Source organism: Artemia franciscana, chromosome 14 (genome assembly GCF_032884065.1).
Source record: "Artemia franciscana chromosome 14, ASM3288406v1, whole genome shotgun sequence".
NCBI lineage: Eukaryota > Metazoa > Arthropoda > Branchiopoda > Anostraca > Artemiidae > Artemia > Artemia franciscana.
Genome location: NC_088876.1, coordinates 14,103,411 through 14,126,809, shown reverse-complemented (window position 1 = coordinate 14,126,809; position 23,399 = coordinate 14,103,411). Strand labels below are relative to the sequence as shown.

Below are 23,399 nucleotides of genomic sequence, written 5' to 3'. Positions count from 1 at the left end.
GGTTTTAACGTCGTGGTCAATTTGACTTGTAGCTTTATGGAAATACAGAGATATTCCCTAACAATAAGGATTAAGACCAATGATAAGATTTGTGCAATAGAATAATATCAGATTTTTAGAAGTTAATCTGGCCAAGTCCATTATAATGCACGCTTATGAACGTTCTCTATACTCGAAACCGTAATAAACAAGAGCTAAGAGCTCATATGGCACTTGTGACGAAGCAAGAAGAGTTAAGAGCCAAGAGATCATATGGTATGAGCTCTAAAAAAATTCTATGAATCAATACATTGATTTAAATTGGAAAATAAGAGGCTTAATGCCGGTCAGGATTTAAAATAAGAGCTCTGAGTCACGATGTCCTTCTAAATATCAAAATTCATTAAGATCCGATCACCCACTCGTAAGTTATCAATACCTAATTTTTTCTAATTTTTCCTCTCCCTTTAGCCCCCTAGATGATCGAATCAGGGAAAACGACTTTATCAAGTCAATTTGTGCAGCTCCTTGACACGCCTACCAATTTTCATCGTCCTAGCACCTCCAGAAGCACCAAACTCGCCAAATCACTGAACCCCTCCCCCCAACTCCCCCAAAGAGAGTGAATCCAGTACGGTTCCGTCAATCACGTATCATGGACAATTGCTTATTCTATCCACTAAGCTTCATCCCGATTCCTCCACTCCAAGTGTTTTCCAAGGTTTCCCCCTCCAACTCCCCCCAATGTCAAAAGATTTGGTCGGGATTTGAAACAAGAGCTCTGAGACATGAATTCCTTCTAAATATCAAATTTCATTAAGATCCGATCACCTATACGTAAGATATTACCCCCCCCCAACTCCACCAAAGAGAGAAGATCCGGTCCGGTTATGTCAGTCACGTATCTTAGACAAGTTTTTATTCTTCCCATCCAGTTTCATCCTGATCTCACCGCTTTAAGTATTTTCTAAGATTTCCGGTCCCCCCAACTGCCCCCCAATTACGCTGGAACCGATTGAGGTTTAAAATAAGAGATCTGAATTACGAGGTTCTTCTAAATATGAAGTTTCATGAAGATCCGATCACTTCTTTGTAAGTTAAAAATTCGTCATTTTTTCTAATTTTTCAGAATTAACCCCCCCCCCCCCCTAATAGGGCGGATCCATTCCAGTTAAGTAAATCACGTATCTAAGATTTCTACTTATTTTTCCCACAAATTTCATCCGGATCCCTCCAATCTAAACGTTTTCCATGATTTTAGGTTCCCCCACCCCAAACTTCCCCCAATGTCACCAGATCCGATCGGGATTTACAATAAGAGCTTTGAGACACGATATGCTTCTAAATATCAAATTCCATTAAGATCGGATCTCCTTTTCATAAGATAAAAATACTCCAATTTTCACGTTTTCCAAGAATTCCGGTTTCCCCCTCCAACTCCCCCCAATGTCACAGGATATGGTCAGAATTTAAAATTAGAGCTTTAAAGCACAAGATCCTTCTAGATATCAAATTTCATTAAGATTTGGTCACCCTTTCGTAAGTTACAAATACCTCAATTTTCAAAATTACCCCTCCCCAACTCCAAAGAGAGCAAATCCGGTCTGGTTATGTCAGTCATGTATCTTAGACAGGTTTTTGTTCTTCCCATCCAGTTTCATCCTGATCACAGCTTTAAGTATTTTCTAAGATTTCCGGTCCCCCCCAACTACCCCCCCCCCAATTACGATAGATCCGGTTGAGATTTAAAATAAGAGATTTGGGTTACAAGGTACTTCCAAATATGAAGTTTCATGAAAATCCGAGCACTCCTTCGTAAGTTAAAAATACGTAATTTTTTCAATTTTTTTCAGAATTAACCCCCCCCCCCCAATATAGTGGATCCGTTCCAATCATGTAAATCACGTATCTAAGACTTCTCCTCACTTGTCCCACCAAGTTTCATCCCGATCCCTCCAATCTAAGCGTTTTCCATGATTTTAGGTTCCCCCACCTCAAACTCCCCCCCAATGTCACCAGATCCGGTCGGGATTTAAAATAAGAGCTTTGAGACACGATATCCTTCTAAATATCAAATTTCATTCAGATCCGATCACCCGTTCGTAAGTTAAAAATACCTCATTTTTTCTAATTTTTCAGAATTTACCCCCCCCCCCCACAACTACCCCAAAGAGAGCAGATTCGTTCCGGTTATGTCAATCATGTATCTAGGACTTGTGCTTATTTTTCCCACCAAGTTTCATCCCGATCCCTCCAATCTAAGTGTTTCCAAGTTTTAGGTTTCCCCCTCCCAACTCCCCCCTCCAATGTCACCAGATCCGGTTGGGATTTAACATATGAGCTCTGAGACACAATATCCTTCTAACTATCAAATTTCATTGAGATCCGATAACCCGTTCGTAAGTTAAAAATACCTCATCGGAACCCACGACCATGACTTTTAATAAAATTTAACACGAATAAAATCATTAATCCACCTCAAAGGAAACAAAGATATTTACAGAGCTGTTGCAGCACAGAAACTAAATGGCAGTAAAAACATGTGGGCGCTTGGAAAAGGCTGAAGAAGATTTATTAAATGTTTTCCAAAATATTTGTCTAAGAATAGTTTTAGATATGTGTTTGATATCAAACAGTAAGCTGTATAAAAATGTGGTTAAATTTCACTTTCTAGGATTATAATGAAACAAAGGTTAATATGGATGGCCAGACCACGTGGTATGCATGATGGATGCCATTTTACCAAAGATTTTGCTTTTTGGCATTTAACAGGGAACCAAACGAAAAGCAGGTCTTCCCCGAATGGAGATTACTCTCAAAACTACTACTGCTACTACTAATAACTCACCGCAACACCAAGCCACCTGAGGCCATCATAGCTGCGCACGCTCCTCCACTTTAATCTATTAAAAGCCTCCCTCTTTACACCATCCCGGGAAGCTCCCGTTTCCTTTAAATCTTTATTTATGACACCCTTCTACCCCTGACGAGGAGGACCTGCTTTCCGTTTAGCCCTAGAAGGTTGATCGAAAAGGAAAATCTTCGGCAATCTGTCATTCTTCATCCGCAAAACGTGGCCTAGTCATATTAACCTTTCTTCCGTTATATCCCTAGAAAGCGGGATTGAACAATATTTTTTCGTACATCCTACTGTTTGCAAGAAACGGTTTAAAGTAAATTGGAACAACATGAAAGAGGAACAAGAGAAGCTTCTAATGAATTGCGTTGAGGAGGAGCGTGCTCAAGTTAATGCTGCAATTAGTTTTAAGTAGTAGTAGTAATCAATACAAACTATGTCACTGGTGAACGATTTTTATAATTGCTGTGCGTTTCAAAGCTGTGGTGTCAATACGATTCGTCGGGTCCCCGTTTAAAAATTTAACACGAATAAAATTATTAATCCACCTCAAAGGAAACAAAGATATTTACAGAGCTGTTGCAGCACAGAAACTCAATGGCAGTATAACTTTTCCTGTAAACTGCGTTCACTACTTAATTGAAAAAAAAAAAATGTTCACGTGAAGTAATTTATTTACATATTTAATTTATTATTACTTATAACTGACTATATATTAGAATAATCAAAGGCTACATTTCCACAAACTATTAAACTATTTATTGGCAAAATATCAGTTTGATAAGATACAGCTAAGGTATATTTATTAGGCAAAAACATCACCCTAACTTAGCTTCTTTTTACTGTAATAGTTCTATGTAAATACTAAAAACAAGTCTGAATCGAAATTCTTACAAAGATCATTTTAAGTATACAGCAGTGATCAATAGTACACGTAAAAGCTAAGAAAAAACTGAAAAAATTGTTCACTTCTGAGACTTCCTTACACCTTAATAATAAAATTCTGGTTTTAGACGTGCCTTATAGACAATAGATATGGCATTACTGAGGGGAGAGGTATTCATCCCCACTAGATCTTTGTAGCCCCCATTAAATTTTTAAAAACAACTTTTACTAGGTAATTTCGTAGTTTTTTTTTACATTGGAAAAATAAAAAATACCCTTAAAAATAAATTCTCTCTTACATTTTCATTAACTGACGACAATGATAATAAACCTTTGTTATGAGTTATAAAAACTTCGCTTGTCTTGTGACTCGTCAGATATTTCGAATATAGACGAATGAAAACAATATCACACCCAGAATGTTGCGCTGTTCCCTGTGGCTCTGAAAATAGGTAACGACATAAACCTTCTACTGCAGGGGCACGGGCAGGAGAATTTGAGTTCATATTTCTCTCCTAAACTTGGTGAAAATTGCAATTTTCTCTTTGACTTTATAATATGAGTTGGAATATCTTTCCCATTGTTCAAAATTAAAACACACTGTATATAAACAGATTTTGAACTAGATCTCTCATAGTTTTAAGTGTCACCATTTCTGCACATCGATTGGTGACATCTTTGGAATAGCTAGATGTCTTCTTTCTGATTTATTTTGTTAGAAATACACTACTTGCTATCATTTTCAATATAACCTGGTAATTTCAGACTGCATTTACTCAGAACTTATTTAATTGCAGTAAATACGATTTGATTGTTCACAGCCGGGCCATTACGGTCAGACATGTCTATAAGAAATAACAATAATAATAAATAAGGGCCTCGTTCCTAATTTAACAATCTGAAACCGAAAATGATAAGTAGTAGAATTTTTTCTATAATTTTGTTCAGACTCGTTATAAATCTAAATACCCTGGATGTGTCCAGAGCCTAATATGTGCAAAAAAAAAAGGTTATATAGAATTTGAACCCAATAACCTTAAATCATGAAGTAATCCTTAATAGTTCTACCATCCCATTCCACCATAGATGTATGAAGGATATTACAATGAATTCTTCTATTTTAAGATGAAGTGAGAAAAACCCAGCTCCTCTTTACTTGAGGACTCGAAATCGGAGAAGACCACCATGGAAAAAGATTACTTTTATCATAAGCCAAAACAATATTGAAAAAGTCCTTACCATCCTATGGGTTCTTGGATCCTCAGTTTTTGAGCTTAAACTGTAACCTGAAATAATTTCTTTTTATTATAATATACATAAATGAAATATAAATCAAAACATAATATAAAATAACTTATATAGTATAAGTAACGAATAAGCCACATATTTATTAAACATGAATATACCAATATTTGCTAAATGTTCGCTAAAATATTTAATAAATATGCACAGTCAGGTAGACACGATTTATATTTTTCTCTTATCTCTTCTGTACATATGCATGGACTTACACAACTTTTATATTTATTTCGTCTATAAAACTAACCATTTTTTTAACTAACAAATGTTGCTGAGATGCTAATTCAATCCTTCAAAACATTTATCAGGCCTAGGTCCCTCAAATCGTCAGCTAAAGCCTTGGCCTAAGGTACTGACCCAGATATGGGCACAAATTGATCAGCTACGAAATAAAAGAAGATTAAGAAAAAGAGAAACGATTTTTTTTATATATATATCATAAATAAATAAATCAATAATATTGCTAGTTTTAAATTTCTTCCACTCAGATTACGAGTGCATCCATAAGACATTCTAAAAAGTGTATTATACAATACTTTGCACGGGCTAATAAGGAAAATAAAGGAAATAAAGGATAAACGATAATAAGGATAACAAAGGAAAAGTTGGAGCCTTTTCAAATGACACATGTTCTTTAAAGCGCACACAGGTTTAAAACACAACGTGCATAATACATAACTGTGGGTGGTTGACATGCGCAATATCCCTAGAAACATAGTTACTGGACAGCTTGACAATGATGAACAAAAAGCCTATCTAAAATTTTGACTTAATGTGATTAGAAAGTCAATGGGCTTGGGAAGAGGACTGCTTAACTTCCAATCACATTTGACTTAAAGGGCCACTAGAACTTTTAATTTCCAAGCGGATTAGATCCTTAAAAAGTTTTTATGATATTGTTATCTATAATAGCACTCCGCTGCCTATGATATTGCTTATATACTCTTTTGAAAACCTGCACATTTAGTTTTTACGTTAAATTGGATTTCCCCTAGACGTTCCCTAAAAGTTTCGCCTTTATACACTTAAGCGTCATCAATTAATGCAATCGTAGTGGTAGCATTAGTAGTATACATATTGGGCCTTCTGGCTAGTCCTAAATCAGCAATAACTTACACTGAGAGATCAAACTATATTACTACGTCACACTTTGAGAATCTACATGCTCATAGTTGATTTTGATTTAATTCGACATGCTCTTAGCTTGTGCAGTAGCAACAGTTGTAGTAAGAGCAGTAGCATTAGTAGCAGGATATTTATGGTGTATGAGCAATAATTTTAATGTTTTAATTGAAACTAGTAGAATATCTGGTAATTTTGAAATTAGTTTGTTTTTTTTTGTTTGATAAAAGATGCTTGATACCTGCATGAGGTCTACAAGTTTGAAAAACCAGCTTTACAATGCCTTTAGGAAGACCCAGAAAACGAAAATTTGCATTTATTACAAATGATGACTCTTTGGATTCACCTGAACCATCGAAAGTGAAAAGACCAGGATAACCGCCTGAACAAATTTAATTCACTATGAGTGAAAATCAACCTGGACCGTCAAATGAGACAAGGCCAATACGGGTAGCTAAAGCAAAGGGCATTGCTAAGCTGTCCGGAGTAATCAAAATCCAAAACAAAGAAGAAAGACAAATGTGTTTAGAAGATATGCAAAAGCAAGTATCAAAATGTATTAAAATGAAAATGAAGAGAAAGACAGGGGCGGCTATAAGATCAGTGACGTCGTAATCTTCGACACCAACAACATCTGGCCCAAAGCCAAGCATATACGTATAAACATGCCATAAACTCAGTCAATGTAACATATAAGTCATTGGGACCCTTCAGCATTACTTGAATTCACTGTGGAGCCCTCTATTTTCCCGAGGAAAGAGCAGCATATCAAGGTAATTCATTTGGAGATTGTTGCTTGCATGGTCGAATTGCATTGTCACCATCACAAATTCCAAACGAATAGGTTTGCCTTTTTTTTAAGACGTCACTTGCTCTCTGAAGAGTTTCATAAACGTATTCGAAACTTAGAATTCGTGTTTTGTCTAGCTTCATTTAACGTAAGCGATCTCTGAAGAATTTCATAAACGTATTCGAAACTTAGAATTCGTGTTTTGTCTAGCTTCATTTAACGTAAGCGATGATCGAACCATAAATAGTCGTAATATATTTAGCTTTAAAGTAGCTGGACAAATTTTATCACAAAATCAATTTAGCGGTACATCCATCACACACTACTGAAGATGAAATTGAGCCGCCTTCATATGGCCAAATGTACTTTATAGACCCAATGAAGCTGTTGAGGAACGCCTCGCACATCCTTTAAAATATGGGGTCTCTCGTAATCTAATGAGTCTCTTGGAAGAATTATTACGAGACACAAACGACTAAGCCAAAGGTTACGAACAATGCGTGAAATAGAGGATGATGCAAATCAACTTGCTGCTTCACTGGGACAACAGCCTCCGTCAGCTCATTTTTACTGTGCCAGATGGTTTTGATTAAAGACATTAGGGCTTCCAACCCCCATGCCTTCTCAGAACAAGAACAGAATTTGCACTATACTGAAAACAAATACATTTAAAATGTTTTCACTTGGTTATTACTTGTTTAAAATATTTTTGCTAGAATAGATGAAGGGGGAAGTCCTCCCCCTCACATTCAAATCACAGCACGAGTGTCTGGTGCCCTTTTTAAGAGTAACAGGAGATTAGAGGGCAAGCAGCCCTTCTCTCAAGCCCATTCATTTTCCAAACGGAAAAAGTTAAACCTTTTGGGGACACAGCTATTACTACTTCTGCTCTTACTATTTAAATAAAAAAAGAGTGTAAGTGTAACCAGGTTGTCAAGGAATGATATTAAGTTTTAGTTTTCAGGTCATTTTCAGAAGCTACAAAATTAAATTTAAAAAAACATTGTATTTATAAAGGGATTGTATTAATCCCTTGTTAAAATGTATACAAATATTTTTGTAATTACCAGTTATTTGCTCTTTAAGCAATTTAATGTCTTCATGCTAAGATTTGTTCCAAGATATTTTATTATTACCATAAGTCCGATTTCTAACAACTATTTTTACTAAGCTTCCAACTTTCTGTTTTCTTTTTTAAGGTTTTCGAATACCTGTAATTCCTTGTCGAAATATCTGGAGATATTTTCGCTATTACCAGTTTTTTGCTCTTTAAGTAATTTAATAAACTTTTCCATACATGAAAATCTTCAATTTTTCCATGTAAGTGTGAAAATTGTGACAACGTCAATGCAATACTGAAGCATATAAAATGACGTCACTCACATAATATTGTTTTTTCCAAAATTTTGACAAAAGGTATGACAAAACTGTTTATGTTTTTGTTACGTTTTACCAAGTCAGACAAAAAAATTCGGGACGGGGCCTCAAATCTTAAACGCTCCTAGACACAGCCCAGGGGCTGACCAATACGAGTGGCTCTTAAACTTGGTGTAGTAGATAACAGGAAATACCAGACCTCAATGTGTAAACTGAACATTGCTCGGAGAATTCCGAAAATAATTTCATATTTTAAATGTTTTAGAATGTTCTATTTGAGCAGGATTTCCTGAGGTTAGTTAAGTTGTCAATCCCCGATGAATTCATAAAATCAGAATCCATGAAGAATAGAAGTAGAGTACAATTACTTGAGAAAACCTGCAATTGTCAAGTATTAAAAGATATAAAACAAAAAAGATATGCTAACAATCCAAATGTAACCAATCTTTGCATTCAGGAAGTAAATCACATGTGGACTTAAATAATGGATTTCAAAAAAAGCAGCGATCCAAAATCAAAAGATTTTGCCTTTGTAGTTTGAAGATACTAAATTCAATGGAAAATCAAGGCAAACAACGAGCTTCAAATCTGGACACCTGGAAAACTTCTTGGAAAACTTCCTGGAAAATCTTGGACAAATCTGGAAAACTTCTAATGAAGAAGACTGCTAGAGAATTCTAAGACGTCATCAATCAATACAGCAGGATACATCCGCATAAAAGATAACGGAGGAAATGTCTACCGTTAAAATTATTCCGAGCCACAAATTCGACCCCCCCCCCGCCCCCCAGAAATATGTGACCTTAAAATATTATTTAGTCATTTCTAAATAGTTTATTAATCTTTATTTTATTTTCAATTATTTTTGGTTAAAATCTAGTACAATTAATATCAACAGAAGAAAACTTACCTTCGCTGACTGTTGAAACACTGGGTGAAACTTGAGAGTTTTCTAAACTGCAAGTTCCAAGTCTTAACGTAAGCTGAAAATAAATATGTTAAACTGTAACAACTATAAGCTTGGATATATATGTTCGTTATTGAGAATATTCTTTAATTTCGGACTTTAACAAAGAGTGTGAAATTCTGATGAGAAATCTAAGTTTTACTTTTTCTAGAAAAGATATTTCCTCTCCTTTATAAAAATTGTTTCACTGTAATACTTGTTGCACAGTATCTGATTACGTTTCTGTTGTTTTAGAGTCTAGTTTTGTTGTTGTTTTTTTTTAAACCCAATATATTGGTAACAAAAAAAATTAAAGATATACCTTCATTTCAAGAGTACCCTCTACTTTTTAAAAGGCATTAAATACTAGGGTTTGCTTTAAAAATTTAACCCTAAGAACAAGGATTTGAATGAATATTTTCCTGCCAGAGTTACACTTATTGACATGGAACAAGTGTCCACCTTGTACTCAGGTTTGGATGTGAATTGAGCTAATTTTTGCCAGAGGAATCTTTTCGCCGGAGAAGATATTTTTTTTTGGGCCAGGTGAAACTCCAAATTTATATTTGATCAATTCAATTATCATCAGTGATTCTAAATACTGCTGTATTTCAAAAACATCATTCCAAATTTCATCTGTCGTCTGTCAGATGAAATTTCATAGATGATTTTCATCAATGATCATCTGTCACCTTCCAAATTTATACCGATGTTTTCAACAGCAAGTTTTGATGTTAGTTATAATATATGTTATGGTAAGGTGACATTGGTTATACTCGCGGATAAATCAGAATCCTGACTGACTACAGCGCCAACTTTGCATTTGTTCAAAATTTTTCCGCTTGAACATTGTTAAACTTCAAAGCAAAAATTTATTGCTGCGCAATCAGCATCATCCAAAACCATCCTAGGTGCAGGGCATGAAAATTATTTCATAAGCTTTCGTATCTGTATACTAAATACGATAAAAGGATACAGGGACAAAATCGACAGGCAATAATTGGGAACAAATTAAGTGTTAATAAAAGCTTTTTAAAACAATTAATTAAAAAAAGGTGATTTATTTGCGCTAGTTTAATCGATACATGTTGGACTGTGAAGCAATAATTTTTGTTCGTTTTAAGTTCAACTTCGCTATTTACTTCCCTCAGTTTTTTTTTTATTGATTGGTTTATAAAGCTTGTATTAACCCTTAATTCGTTCCCAATTATTGCCTGCTAATTTTTGTCTCTGTATTATATATAATAACTATCGATACAGCGAATTTATTATTTATACTTGTAGATGTCTCTGAGGTATTAGACAATTTTCAAGCCCTGCACATGGGATGGTTTTGGGTGAAGGCAGCTTTTGTGGTGAAATAAAATTCTAGTTCGGCAATGATAGGATAAACTCTATAGGACCTCCATCAAAGAAAAAATTTGCCTACAAAGCTTCCTTTTCAAGTCCGGTTCCCTGAGTTTTGTCTTTGATTGGAGGCCGGGAGGCCAAAATAAACCATATTCTCTCAAGAAATAGAAAGGCGCATCATCGAATTAGAGTTGGATGTACCATCAAATCTGTTCACGAAGAAGGATGAGGAAATCCATCCCTAGAGGAGCAATTACACAAGGTAAGATTTATTCCTAATTTGACACGCATAGAATAATACACTGTACTATACCCCCAAAGACACGTTTGCCAGTAAAGGAGAACTGGCCGGTATTCTTGTGTAAGAATACTGGCCTTGGGATATTTGACGGATTTTTTCATAGTAAAATTTTCTAATTTCAAAACAGAGTTTTCCACAAAGAGACAAATCTTCAGTTCAGTTCCCAATTTGACTTTAGACGCTTGTTTGCCTGTCATTCCACGCAGATTAACGGTTCTGTGTCACTTTGAAATTATTTGTCAACCTGTCTAAGACCATAGGACCTACCTGTCTAAGACCTACCTTAGTTCTGCCCTAGGAATGACGCGTGGACGGATAATAGATAGACTTATCTATTAACAAATAAACTGTCATTATTTTTATAAAATCCTAATAAGAGATTATGCCAAATTTGCCTCTCACTCAATCGGACTATCTGTCTCGGCTTTTTCTACAATTAGCCATGGCTTGATACCCGCAACTACCTGATTTTAATTCAACGGTCCCCTCGGCACTTTTTCAGATAACAGAATTGTCCGATAAAGATGTTAGATGGCAGTCTGATGGCTCAAAAAAGAAAGAAAAAAAGTGGAAAACAATGCACAAGATACAAATAAGATTAAAATAAATCCAATTACCAGATCATGACTTGATGATTGAGCACGAATATGAAACATCTGTAGAAGTTGAGATGCTTGCATCAATTCGACTGTAAAGAAAAAAATGCCTTAACTCCAATTCTAGAGATGTTAACAACTTTTACCGATCCCTGACCAGAATACCATGTTTTAACTGTTTCTTCCAACTAAGTTGGGCCAAAATTCAATACTTACGTGTTATAGCGACGGCGCCAAAGAAGCGAAGTTGGGTTAGTCCTAATGATATTACCAAAATATGATGAAAATATAATACTTTCCTCTCATATACTTTTTTTGCAATACGAATGGTCAATTGCTTACATACAGGTTATAAAATGGAATAATTTAAATTGACATTTTCCGGAATTAATTTATAGAAGATCCATAAAGGTCTCAAAGAAAAGTGAAAACCTATAACATCGTGGTAACGAACTGCAAGTTATTCTAAAAAAACAAAACTCGAAGAAACTACATCAATTTTGATATCCATAGACGTTTTAAAATAATTAGATTTTTATATTGATTCCAAATATTTAAGACTAATTGAGTTTAGTCTTGCCCATCTAAAGCTACAACCCTGAGAAAATTTGCCTGATTTTCGAAAAAGGGGAAATACCCCTAAAAGTGAAGTAATTTTAATAATAATCACATCACCACATTTAGCGTATCAGAGATCCTTACTATAGAGGTTTCAATCTGTGTAAGAATTTTGAATTTTGTGTTTTTTGCCAGGAGAAAGATCACATCCAGTCCAGTAGAGCACAATTGAGAAAAGTAAAACAAAGAAAATTCAACTCTAGTAAAATCTGATTGGACACAAATCGTGTCGACGCAAAAACTTGGCAATCAGAAAACTGAATCATCATAGCACAACCAACCATAGGATAGGTTATAAGACATCACAAACGAGGGAGGTAAATTCATGGGGGGTGAAAGCCTGAGCTGCTGAGCAGTGAGCCAATCCTGGCCTGAAGAGGTTGAATTTTGCATTGAATAATTTTAGACGTTTGGATACTTGTATACTTATCCTATTTTCAATCTTTCTGAAATGAACGTCTGTTGAACCTCAGAGAGGACCTCCCTTCCCCATTCCCACTGTGTACAGATGAATCATCTACTGTTGCAATTAACACTTTCTGGAAAAAGGATCCAGAGAAAATAATGTCTACCTGCATATTTTCTATAATTTTGGACGAGTTCAGGCGAGACAACTACGTGACAAGTTATTCCTCGGATCCTGGGGGGGGCTTTTCAAGGTTGCACAACCTAAAAAAAAGTCTAAGAAATTAAAGGAAATTGTCGATTTTTGATGGGAGACAAGGGACCGAAGCCATACTTTCGCCTCTGTGAACTTACCTGCTTAAACTCGTATGTGTTGTCTTTTAGAACTACCTCTGACATTTTCACAAGAGAAGTAACACATCTTGCCTATGTATAAAATATTTTACGAAATAATAGGACCTGATTTTATTCCTTTGTTCGATATTGGTATTAACTCACATTTACCATAAATTCCGACTTTTTTCTGAAATATTCGCTTTTTGTTTCATGAGTCGAGCAGGGGAGCACCTCCCCCTCACAGTTTTTCCAATACCTGAAATTAAATTATATTTATTCTATAAATAATACACCCTCCCCCCCCCGCTAGTTATGAGGCTTAAACTGCTACTGCATGCAACCCGATCGACTGGAATTCTTTTGATTTTGATATGATACATTCTTAAATTATTAGATACTGACATGTCCTCGGTAGTATAGTGGTCAGTATCCCCGCCTGTCACGCGGGAGACCGGGGTTCGATTCCCCGCCGGGGAGGATTTTTGCTTTTACTTCTTTTACACCAAGTGCCACAAACTTCACTTCTGAAGTGGCTGAATTAAAAAAAAAAAAAAAAAAAAAAAAAAAAAAAAAAAAAAAAAAAAAAAAAAAAAAAAAAAAAAAAAAAAAAAAAAAAAAAAAAATACAGACTCCTAATGCACAGTCTAAAGATACAATGAAAAATGGTATATTCTAGTTGAGCAACTTTTTGCTATCTAGGAAAGGGTTAGGTTAGGAAAATGAAGCTTTCAGTAATGAATCCAGGGCCACAAACATTCTCTGGGAATATATTGTTAAACTTCTATATTATCCGTCTTCTGAATTTGAAGTGTTAGAAATTTTCTTACTTGAGAATTGTACACAAATTATTAAGAGCCGTGGATAAAATCATAAGAAATTTGAGAAAACGGACCCGAAGCCTTTCTCCCTCTGTGAGCAAGGAAGCGAGTACCGTTCGAAAGAAAATAGACAGCAGAAGACAGAAAAACCCCATTAAAAACGATTACAAACCATCTCTATACCTACCCCTCCCTTGTTTGAAGAAATGAATAAATGTGTCCAGATATCTACGATGGATGACGAAAGTTTAAAATTTTATACAGCGTAAAATACGATTCCGCTTTCCCTTTATGTGATCCCTGAGAAACACCACAACAGAGCATCGGGGAGATCTAGACAAAAAAAGATAGCGGTAAGTCCTCTTCCTACTGTAAGACTACTTCTTTCTTAATGATTGTACTAATTTGCCTGGCAGTGTAAATTTTGAAGTGAATGACGCTGAGTATAATTTCCGCTCATTGTTCAACGCCCTTCCTGATTAAACACGAAAAAATACAATGAATTCCTTCTATAAGGAGGGTAGTAGGTAGGGCCGCCTTACCCAAACACCCCCTGGCTTTTGTTCCCAGTCCATCTCTGACAAAATTTAAATATCATGAGAGGGCATCAGAATTTTAGAACTGTCTCAAACAATGCACGAACCAAAATCAGTAGGGAACCGCTGCTCTAAACCTTCCGAAAACCATAGCGTCATTTGCGTCAAATTGTTAATGCAAGGGCTAAAATTGCTATCATTAGTAAAGGTTTTTCATTTTTTCTGGTTAAGAATCTAATTGTAGTATTGTATTTATTTTTATGAATTGAAAATCTATGTAATTTTCGGTTTTCTACAGGACTGAAGCCTAGACCCCCATCCTGAATACCCTTGATTGTGAATATTATTAGTTTTTTTTTATATAATTTTGTTGTGTAACATATTGCCGTAATTGTTTTAGGTTAATGCGTGCCAGTATTGTCTATTAAAACAGTTTCATGTAACAACTATTTCAAAAGAATACACTCGAAAGAATCACCCTGGAAGAATATTCAAAAGATTACACGTGAAAGAAATTGAATAAAAAAATAAATATATATCAGAGGCAGCCCTCAGCTTCATATGTCTATACCAGTCTCTTTATCTGTGAATTCTTTTAGTTGCGACTTCAATGTGAGCGAAAGTTTCGGTGTATCAAAGTCTAAACTGTTTATCCCATTCCCTCCTCTAGCTAAAACTTCGAGGTTTCCTTCCCCCATCATCCTCATTTCTTTCCCCATCAGTACCTAAAAGTTTCAACTCGTTTCCCAAGCAGTTTTAAAGATTATATAAATGCTATACCGATTACCTGAATTTTACAGATAGTGTTCTATAACTTGGATGCGCGTAGTGTCTTTTGATTTAGTTCCTCTCCCCAAAAAGATAGTTCAGCGTCCACTTCTCGCCCCCGTAGCACTCACTCAAGCCATTCCCATGATATTACAGATACACCCTATCGACACACCTGGAAAATACTAGTATCGTTATTTGCTTCCCTTTTTACCTATGAAGAGACTTGAGCCTCATTTATAGTTCAAATTTTTTTGGCAGATCAAAGAAACTCCTTCCCTAATCCTCCGACACAAAAAATGAAGCCCCCTAATCATATTATCTCCCTTCATTTCTCCGGTAAATTCTTTCAGTTTCAAGTTGTCTTTTGACATATATTGGCCATCCCCGTTAAGTCTAAATTGAGGTCCATTCAACTCCACAAAAAGACTTCCTGATAGTTTAAATTAACCACCCCCTCTCTCTCCCCCCAGATAGTCGAATCGGGAAACGACTATTTCTAATTTGATCTGGTCTGGTCCTTGATACGCCTGCCAAATTTAATCGTCCTAGCTTATCTGCAAGTGCCTAAACTAGCAAAACCGGGACCGACGGAATCATCGGTCGTGTCCCGACCTCATGGCGAGGTCGGAAGAGCCAAGAGCCGAGAGCTCATATGGGATGAGCTCTAGCAAAATTCTAAGAATCAATAGACTGATTTAAAAGGAAATTAAGAGGATTAATGCCGGTTGGGATTTAGAGCTCTGAGACATGAGGTCCTTCTAAATATCAAAATTCATTAAGATCCGATCACCCACTCTTAAGTCATAAATACCTCATTTTTTCTTATTTTTCCTCTTCCTTTAGCCCCAAAGATGGTCGACTTGGGGAAAACGACTTTATTAAGTCAATTTGTGCAAGTCCCTGACATGCCTACCAATGTTCATCGTCCTAGCAGGTCCAGAAGCACCAAAGTCGCCAAAGCACTGGACCCCCCCAACTCCCCCAAAGAGAGCAGATCCAGTCCGGTTACGTCAATCACGTATCTACGACACTTGCTTATTCTACCCACCAAGTTTCTTCCCGATTTCTCCGCTCTAAACGTTTTCCAAGATTTCCGGTTTCCCCATGTCACCAGATCTGGTCAAAATTTAAAATAAGGGCTCTGAGACATGAGTTCCTTCCAAATATCAAATTTCATTAGGATCCGTTCTTAAGTTAAAAATACCTCAATTTTTCCGAATTAACAACCCCCCCAACTCCCCCAAAGAGAGCAGATCCGTTCTAATTATGTTAATCACGTATTTAGAACTTGTGCTTATTCTTCCCATCAAGTTTCATCCCGATTTCTCCACTCTAACGGTTTCCAAGATTTCTGTTTCCTCCTTCCAACCCCCATGTCCCCGGATCCGATTCGAATTGAAAATGGAGTCTCTGAGACATCAGATATTTCTATATATCAAGTTTCAATAAGATCCGATCATCCATTAGTAAGATAAAGATACCTCAATTTTCACGTTTTCCAACATTTCCGATTTTCCCCTCCAATTGTCCCAATGTCATCGGATCTGGTCGGGATTTATAATAAGAGCTCTGAAGCACAAGATCCATCTACATATCAAGTTTCATCAAGATCTGATCACCTGTTCGTAAGTTAAAAATACCTCATTTTTCAAATTTTTCCAAATTAACCCCCCCCCCACAACTCCCCAAAGAGAGCAGATCCGGTCCTATTATTTATATGAAATTTCATTATGATCCGATTTCTCCTTCGTAAGTTAAAAATACCACATTATTTCTAATTTTTCAAAATTAACCCTCCCCCCAGATTTTCCCCGAATCGGGGAAACGACTATTTCTAATTTAATATGGTCTGGTCCCTAATACGCCTGCCAAATTTCATCGCCCTAGATTATCTGGAAGCGCCTAAACTAGCAAAACCGGGACCGACAGACCGACAGAACATGCGATCACTATATGTCACTTGGTAAATACCAAGTGCCGTAAAAAACCAACACTAAAACAAAATTCTCAAATTTGAAAAGCCTAATTTTTCACGAGGGGTATTTTCTGGAGGGTTATTTTCCGTGGGGAAACGCCCGAAGGAATTTTCCGCGGTGGGGGGGGTAGACGTTGGACGCCGTTTTTCATTATCCCCCTTATGCGATCTGTAACGTTTTTGTAAACGGTTACAGTGCGATTTCGTATGACATAGCCATTGTATTGGTTAATATTAGCAGTACTTTTAAAGTGGATTTTACTTTATCTACTTAAGATCTAAGATGTTGTATTGTAACTGAAATTTGGGACAAAGTTAGAATATTAAAATTTTTCGAACAGCTAGTTTTTTACAATAAATGTTTAACAAAAAGGTTGCAATATAATTTTTGGTGAATGGGTCGATAGATTGTGATTAATGGTGACAACATGACCCCTCACAACCCCTGGAGAAAGGTCCGTAAGTCCATGAAGTTTGTCCATTGTTTACGCATAACATTTGTTATTGGAAAGTATACAAACACTTCCGAGGGGGATGGGGAGTAGATTTTCAGCTCTGGGGATTTTCCACAGGGAGAATTCTCCGTGGGGGATCCTCGGAGCTGAACTTTTCAGGGGAAATTTTACACTGCGGGGAATTTGAAAGAATTCCTATACGAAACTATATTTATTTGTCTTATCAACTCAACTTTAGATGTGAAGATGCTAAGGGGAACAGTCCAAAGGGTTTTCACTGGGTTAGAATTGTATAGTGTCTTTTTGTACGTGAGGGGGGGGGGGTAGATTTTTCATGGGATATATATTCCTGATTTTTCATGATATATATAGATATATTTTCCAGAGAAAACTTTCTGCGGGAGCAACTTTCAATTAGGGGACGGGGGATGTTTTTTGCTGGAAAACTTTCACGGAGGAGGGGATTAACGGCATTATTTTTAAAACAATCGAAAATTAAAGCCTGTTTCAAATGGAAGGGCGCCAGAATGTACTTCTCACCCGAGATCGTCCATAAGAAAGTTTCTTGGTGGAATTTTCAGCTACAATGAAATTGCCTGGGGGAATTCGAATCTTTTTAATTTAAACTTTTTTCAACAAAACATGTTTGTTAAAGAAAAGTAAAGAGTTATGTTATGCCAAAAATGAGTAGAAACAAATTCAAATAACTTTCTAAGTGTAAAACTACCACAAATCACCTTCAAAGCATGAATTAAACCCAAACGAACAGAAATTACAATAAATAACCGAGTAAAACTTAAAACGAGCAAAATTAACATGATTAGGGCTGACAAACCCCACACCTCAAAACCAGAACGTAATTTGCACTTGACCGGAATCAAAATACATTTTAAATGTTTCTACTTTTTTGACTTATAATAAATAAAGAAGAATAAAGACTTTAAGGACTAAAAAGAAAAATGTGTATATTGAACTGACAATTCACGATTATTTATTTTTTGTAATAAATTGCAAATTATGTTCTGGTCATGAAAAGACATGGGGGTTGTAAGCCCAATCTTTTTCATTTTTACGTTTTGAGTTTAACTAGGTTGTCTATTGCAGTTTCTGTTCGTTTTGTGTTTCATTTATTTATTCATTGTGATTTGTGGTAGTTCTACACTCGGGAGGAAAGAAACAATCAATTCGTAGAATTTGGCGACGCTTTTGTCCGTAAAAACTTGAACAATAATGACGTGGTTTCCAAGGGAAAAGGTTCCCAAATGCTTTCAAAGGAAAGTTAAACCTTCTTAAACTTTATGATGCCATTTTTAGCTTAATTTTGATGATTTTTCGCCTACATTTTCTGTTCGTCTTTTTTCAACTTGGCACCCGCTGCTGCCAAAAATCGCTGAAATTCATATGGAGGTCCTTTCAACAAAAATGAACTTGCGATTCTTTTTTTGTTCTAAGTTTGTAAGATACTTATGGTGTGTAAATTCTTCTTTTTCACTTTCCTTGGATCTTTTCAACAAAAATAAAAAATACAACACAACTCAAATAAATTCTCAAATTTGGAAAACCCTAATTTCCAAGAGGGGTAAGGGTTCCAGGCAGTATTTCCCAGGGGGTTTCCAGGTGGTACTTCCCTCGGGGGAGGAGGAAGTCTAGAACCCAACCGTTATTCATATCACTTTTCATTCATCCTGTAGACACCCTTTAGGCTAATATTTAGTCCACCGTTTTATTAAAAGAATCTTTTCGTGTTACATTTCAATACAACCTTTGCTTAAGGTAGCTTCTACCCAATTTTGACAGCATACTCCGATTCCAAATACCCCTGTAATCCCTCTAGATACTGTGTTAATATGCGTAACAAATCTTTCCTTCCCTTGAAAAATAGGAGTTATTTATATATTAAATATTTAATTAAAATATACCTGCATAGTACTTTATATCGCTCAGGCTGAGCTGATTATCTTCGAGTGGTATTAGAAAACCGGTTTCATTACAGGTGAAGAACAAAGAGTGATCGCTATATTACATAAGTTATCGTTTATTTAGTTTCTCTTCGTTTCGGGTTTTCTTTATTCTTTAATGAAGATTTTGTGTTCGTTTTAAGTTTGATGTGCATATTCAATTTAATTTTGGATTTTTTAGGATTTATTCATTTACATGGTACCGGTTGTTTGTAAAAAAAAAGCCCTAAGATAGTTCAATTTTAACCAATAAATATATGAAAGGCAAAAGCAATAGAAATTAGAATAAATGATCCCATCAAGCATAAAGACAACAGATACAGCTATTGATGAATAAATGAATCCTAGAACGTACAGTACTTAAAAGCGAATGATCAAATTAAAGTGAAATTATATACACATAATTGTCAGATGTGTCATCTTTCAAGAGTTTGTATTTAAGTTTTGTTTACAGTTGAGTGCGCGTGATTAATGTTGTTATTCGCCTAGTTGCCTATAGCATTTCACATGACAAGTTGCTGGATAGGTAACTGTTATCTTTTAAGAATTCTATCGGGAAGAATTAGTTCTTCCCTTATCTGTTAAGCAGAAAGGCATGCTCGAAACAATTCAACGTCTTCTGATTTAGTTTAAAACTAAATCAGTTTTAAACTAAATCTCTGAAATTAAAATTCTAATAGCCCCCTTTAAAATTCTCTGAATTTTAAAACCCCCCTTGAATAAAAAACACCCCCTCTTTAAAATTCTCTGAAAATTTACAATATCCAGAGCCGTTCCTGATACATTGCAGATACAGTTGCTAATTTGCATTATCTACGGGTCTTGCCCCAGGGTCCATGGGAGGTCCCCAAAGGTATGTCTATCGAATTTTTCGAGTATTTCGAAAAACTGGCCATCTCAAAATTTTGACATTGTCTATGGGTTGCGAGGGGTGCAAAAGTAAAAAAAAGGGAGGGGACTGGTTGCCTTACAATAGCTTATGCGTCGTAAAAAGGGGAGTAGAACTTTCAATTTCCAATTGAATGAATCACAACTGAAATTTCTACAACCACCCAATCCAGACGAAGTTGTACTAGGAAACCAATATTATATAAATAACATCTTGAAAACTTACCTTCGGCATTCCCTTGAACCAGATTTGTCAATATTCCTTGTCGATGGTCTCCCTAAAAAGTAATCAAAGAAGCATAAAAACAAGCATATCGATGAAGCTATTCTTATAATTCAAAAATACGTCAAAACCATGAATGAAGGCGAGGCCGTCTCTTCCCTGATCACAAAACCTAGATTTCTAGCACTAATTCCAGTGTCAGGGTTGCAGTTCTAGGCGTTTACCTTCCGGAAAATACCCCCCCTCGTGGAAAATACATCCTCACTGAAAGAAAATTATTCCCAAAAGTTTACTCTTTACTTAAATTTTCCCCTCGAAAAATGTCCATGTTTCCCATAACCAATTAATATCTGTTCCCTTATGATTTCTGAGAATATTTCTGGCCCACGCTGTACTTATGAAGTAGAGTAACATTAACACCTAAAAATGAGCAGAACTTATTCCATATAGGAGGGGGACTGCCCTTCCTCATTCATATTTCCCCCTCATGGTCATTGGAACCTTTGAAGGGTGCTCATTATACCAGAAATTGATAGTTCAAGTCCTTTTTTTTATAAGTCGAAAGTGATTGGAGACCAACCAGCCGCAAGGGCGAGTATTTTCACTTGTTGACTTCCTTAGTGTTAAGCAAATATTTTTTTTTTAAGGTTTATGATTTATATTTAAAAAGAGCAAATTCATTTAAAACTGAAATTTTCTTATGGAAGTAAAGAGCAAAATTGAAACTTATAACGAACAAAATTATTGCTTCGCCGAATAAGCAAGAAATTATTACATCACTAGCTCAAATTACCAGACTCGTGATGTTTTCCAATATCTATAAAATTCAGAAAATTAGAACGCTACTGAAAAATTTTGGCTTACATGAGTTTTTTAAAAACCATAATTGTAAAGTTAACGACATAATGGCCGCTGGAAAAAAATTGACAGCCTTATATACTAATCTTTGTTTTGTTTAGGCTAGTCAAACATTATCTGCTCCAAAAAGAAAATGTTTTTTGGGAGGGGGCATTAGTCTGTTTTCAAAAAAGCCTATTTATACACATATATTCACATACATATATATGTATATATATTCACATACATATATATATATATATATATATATATATATATATATATCTGATATAATATATATATATATATATATATATATATATATATATATATATATAGGTTCCACTGTCTTAGGAAAAAATTCCCTGTTGTTCATTTGTTTCTATTTTTTGTTTGTATTTATGATTTTTGGCTTTCAGTTGAGTTCTACTTTCCCAAGGTAATATATTTTTTTTTTCACTTTCTGTTTTGCAAGTTTAAAATCAAACTACTGAGGTCGACGTCAAGAACAATTTCATGTTTACTATGTTACTCTTACACTACGGTAGTAAATCATAATTTTGTCCAATGATATAAAATGCGAGTCCTTGAAGCACAGAAATGAAACCGTGGGAAACAGTGAGTTCACACGCCTGGACGAAAATAGACCAGACATTTTCGAGTGACCAATTGACAATCCTGTCTAAAAAAGCATTTTGTTGGTGAGTTTATCTACCGAACCACTCCCAGCACTTCCAATTTTCAGGATTTATCCTGGATTTCAGGATTTATGAACCTAAGGAATACTTTTGAAAATTTATGAATTTTAGGCTCTTTCAGGATCAGGGCCATATCAAGGGGGGAGCACAAAAACTTTTTTTGGGGGGACAAAAAAACTTCAAGACCACATCAAGAATTTGTTTATATTCCTTTTTGTTACGTTTTTATCGAGTAGGGCAAACATTTCGGGGAGGGGTTTCAAATGCACTAGCCCCTCCCCCAGGATACGACCTTGTTCAGGATTTGTCTTTGTGTTGCAGGAACAATACTCAAGTTTTGTCATTTTTCTCTTCTTTTTTTCATGCCGCTGATTTAAGCTTATTGCGATAAAGTGGGAAGGTAAACCACAAAGATTTTTACGAAGAGTTTCGGCTACAGGGAGGATTGATGGATGTCATGGTTGCAGGAACAGCTGCAACCAAGTAAAGAGTGAACAACAGTCCATGGTAGCCAAAAGTAAAAAAAAAAACACTTTGAAAAAAAACTATCTAATGAGAAAAGTTTTCATTAAAACATGACTCAGGAATAACACTATATAGATTTAGCGTGATAGCAAAAGTTTATTGTGAAACCAAACTTTCTTAGACTTCGAGAAGAGATTGTAACCCATCAAAACTGCGGATCGAAATTGGAACGTCGTTGAAATCACCCACCTTAAACAACAAGTAAAATATCTCGTGCCTTTTTTCTATCTTTTTTTCCCAGGGGCTATCGCATGGAACCAGCGGTACCAGAATATTGGAAGAGGGCTTAGTGGAAAGGATAGCGCGATATGTATATAGTGCCAAGTATGAGCAATAAGAGTTCATGTATGAGGAACAACACAAGAGATCTCAGTCCTCCCTCTATAAGAGAACGAACATTGGTATTTTTCTTGAGGACAGACGATCGATTTTGTTTTCTGTTGTGGTTTTTTTGTGTGTGTGTGTGGGTGATCTTGAACCAGTGGTATGATCAGTGGTCTTGATCAGTCCTAGAATGTTGCGAGAGGGCTCATTCTAACGGAAATTAAAAGTTCTAGAGTCCTTTTTAAGTGACCAAAAAAATTGGACGCTAATTATTTTCCCAGAGTCAACGGATCAAAATTCTGAGATAGCCATTTTATTCAGCTAGTCGAAAAACCTTATAAATATGTCTTTGGGGACGACTTACTCCCCCACAGTCCCCGTGGGAAGGGTTACAAGTTCAAAACTTTGACCAGTGCTTACATATAGTAATGGATATTGGGAAGTGTACAGGCGTTTTCAGGAGGACTTTTTGGTTGGAGGCAGGGGTTGAGAAGAGGGGGATATGCTGGGGGAACTTTCCATCGAGGAAT

The 23,399-nt window shown here is 35.8% G+C and overlaps 1 protein-coding gene and 1 non-coding gene across 2 annotated transcripts in view; one reads left to right on the top strand and one right to left on the bottom strand.

Moving 5' to 3' along the window:
• The window catches only part of LOC136035361 (uncharacterized), a 64,198-nt gene that overhangs the window by 28,185 nt on the left and 12,614 nt on the right, over positions 1-23,399 (bottom strand). Inside the window, exons 2-5 of the mRNA XM_065717111.1 lie at positions 20,489-20,540; positions 11,524-11,594; positions 9,220-9,292; positions 4,961-5,007 (exon numbers count right to left, since the gene is read on the bottom strand). Of these exons, the coding sequence (XP_065573183.1) occupies positions 4,961-5,007; positions 9,220-9,292; positions 11,524-11,594; positions 20,489-20,540 (243 nt within the window). The remainder of the gene's footprint in view (positions 1-4,960; positions 5,008-9,219; positions 9,293-11,523; positions 11,595-20,488; positions 20,541-23,399) is intronic.
• Positions 13,267-13,338, top strand: Trnad-guc (transfer RNA aspartic acid (anticodon GUC)). Its single transcript has one exon. It is a non-coding gene; the product is annotated as a tRNA-Asp (tRNA).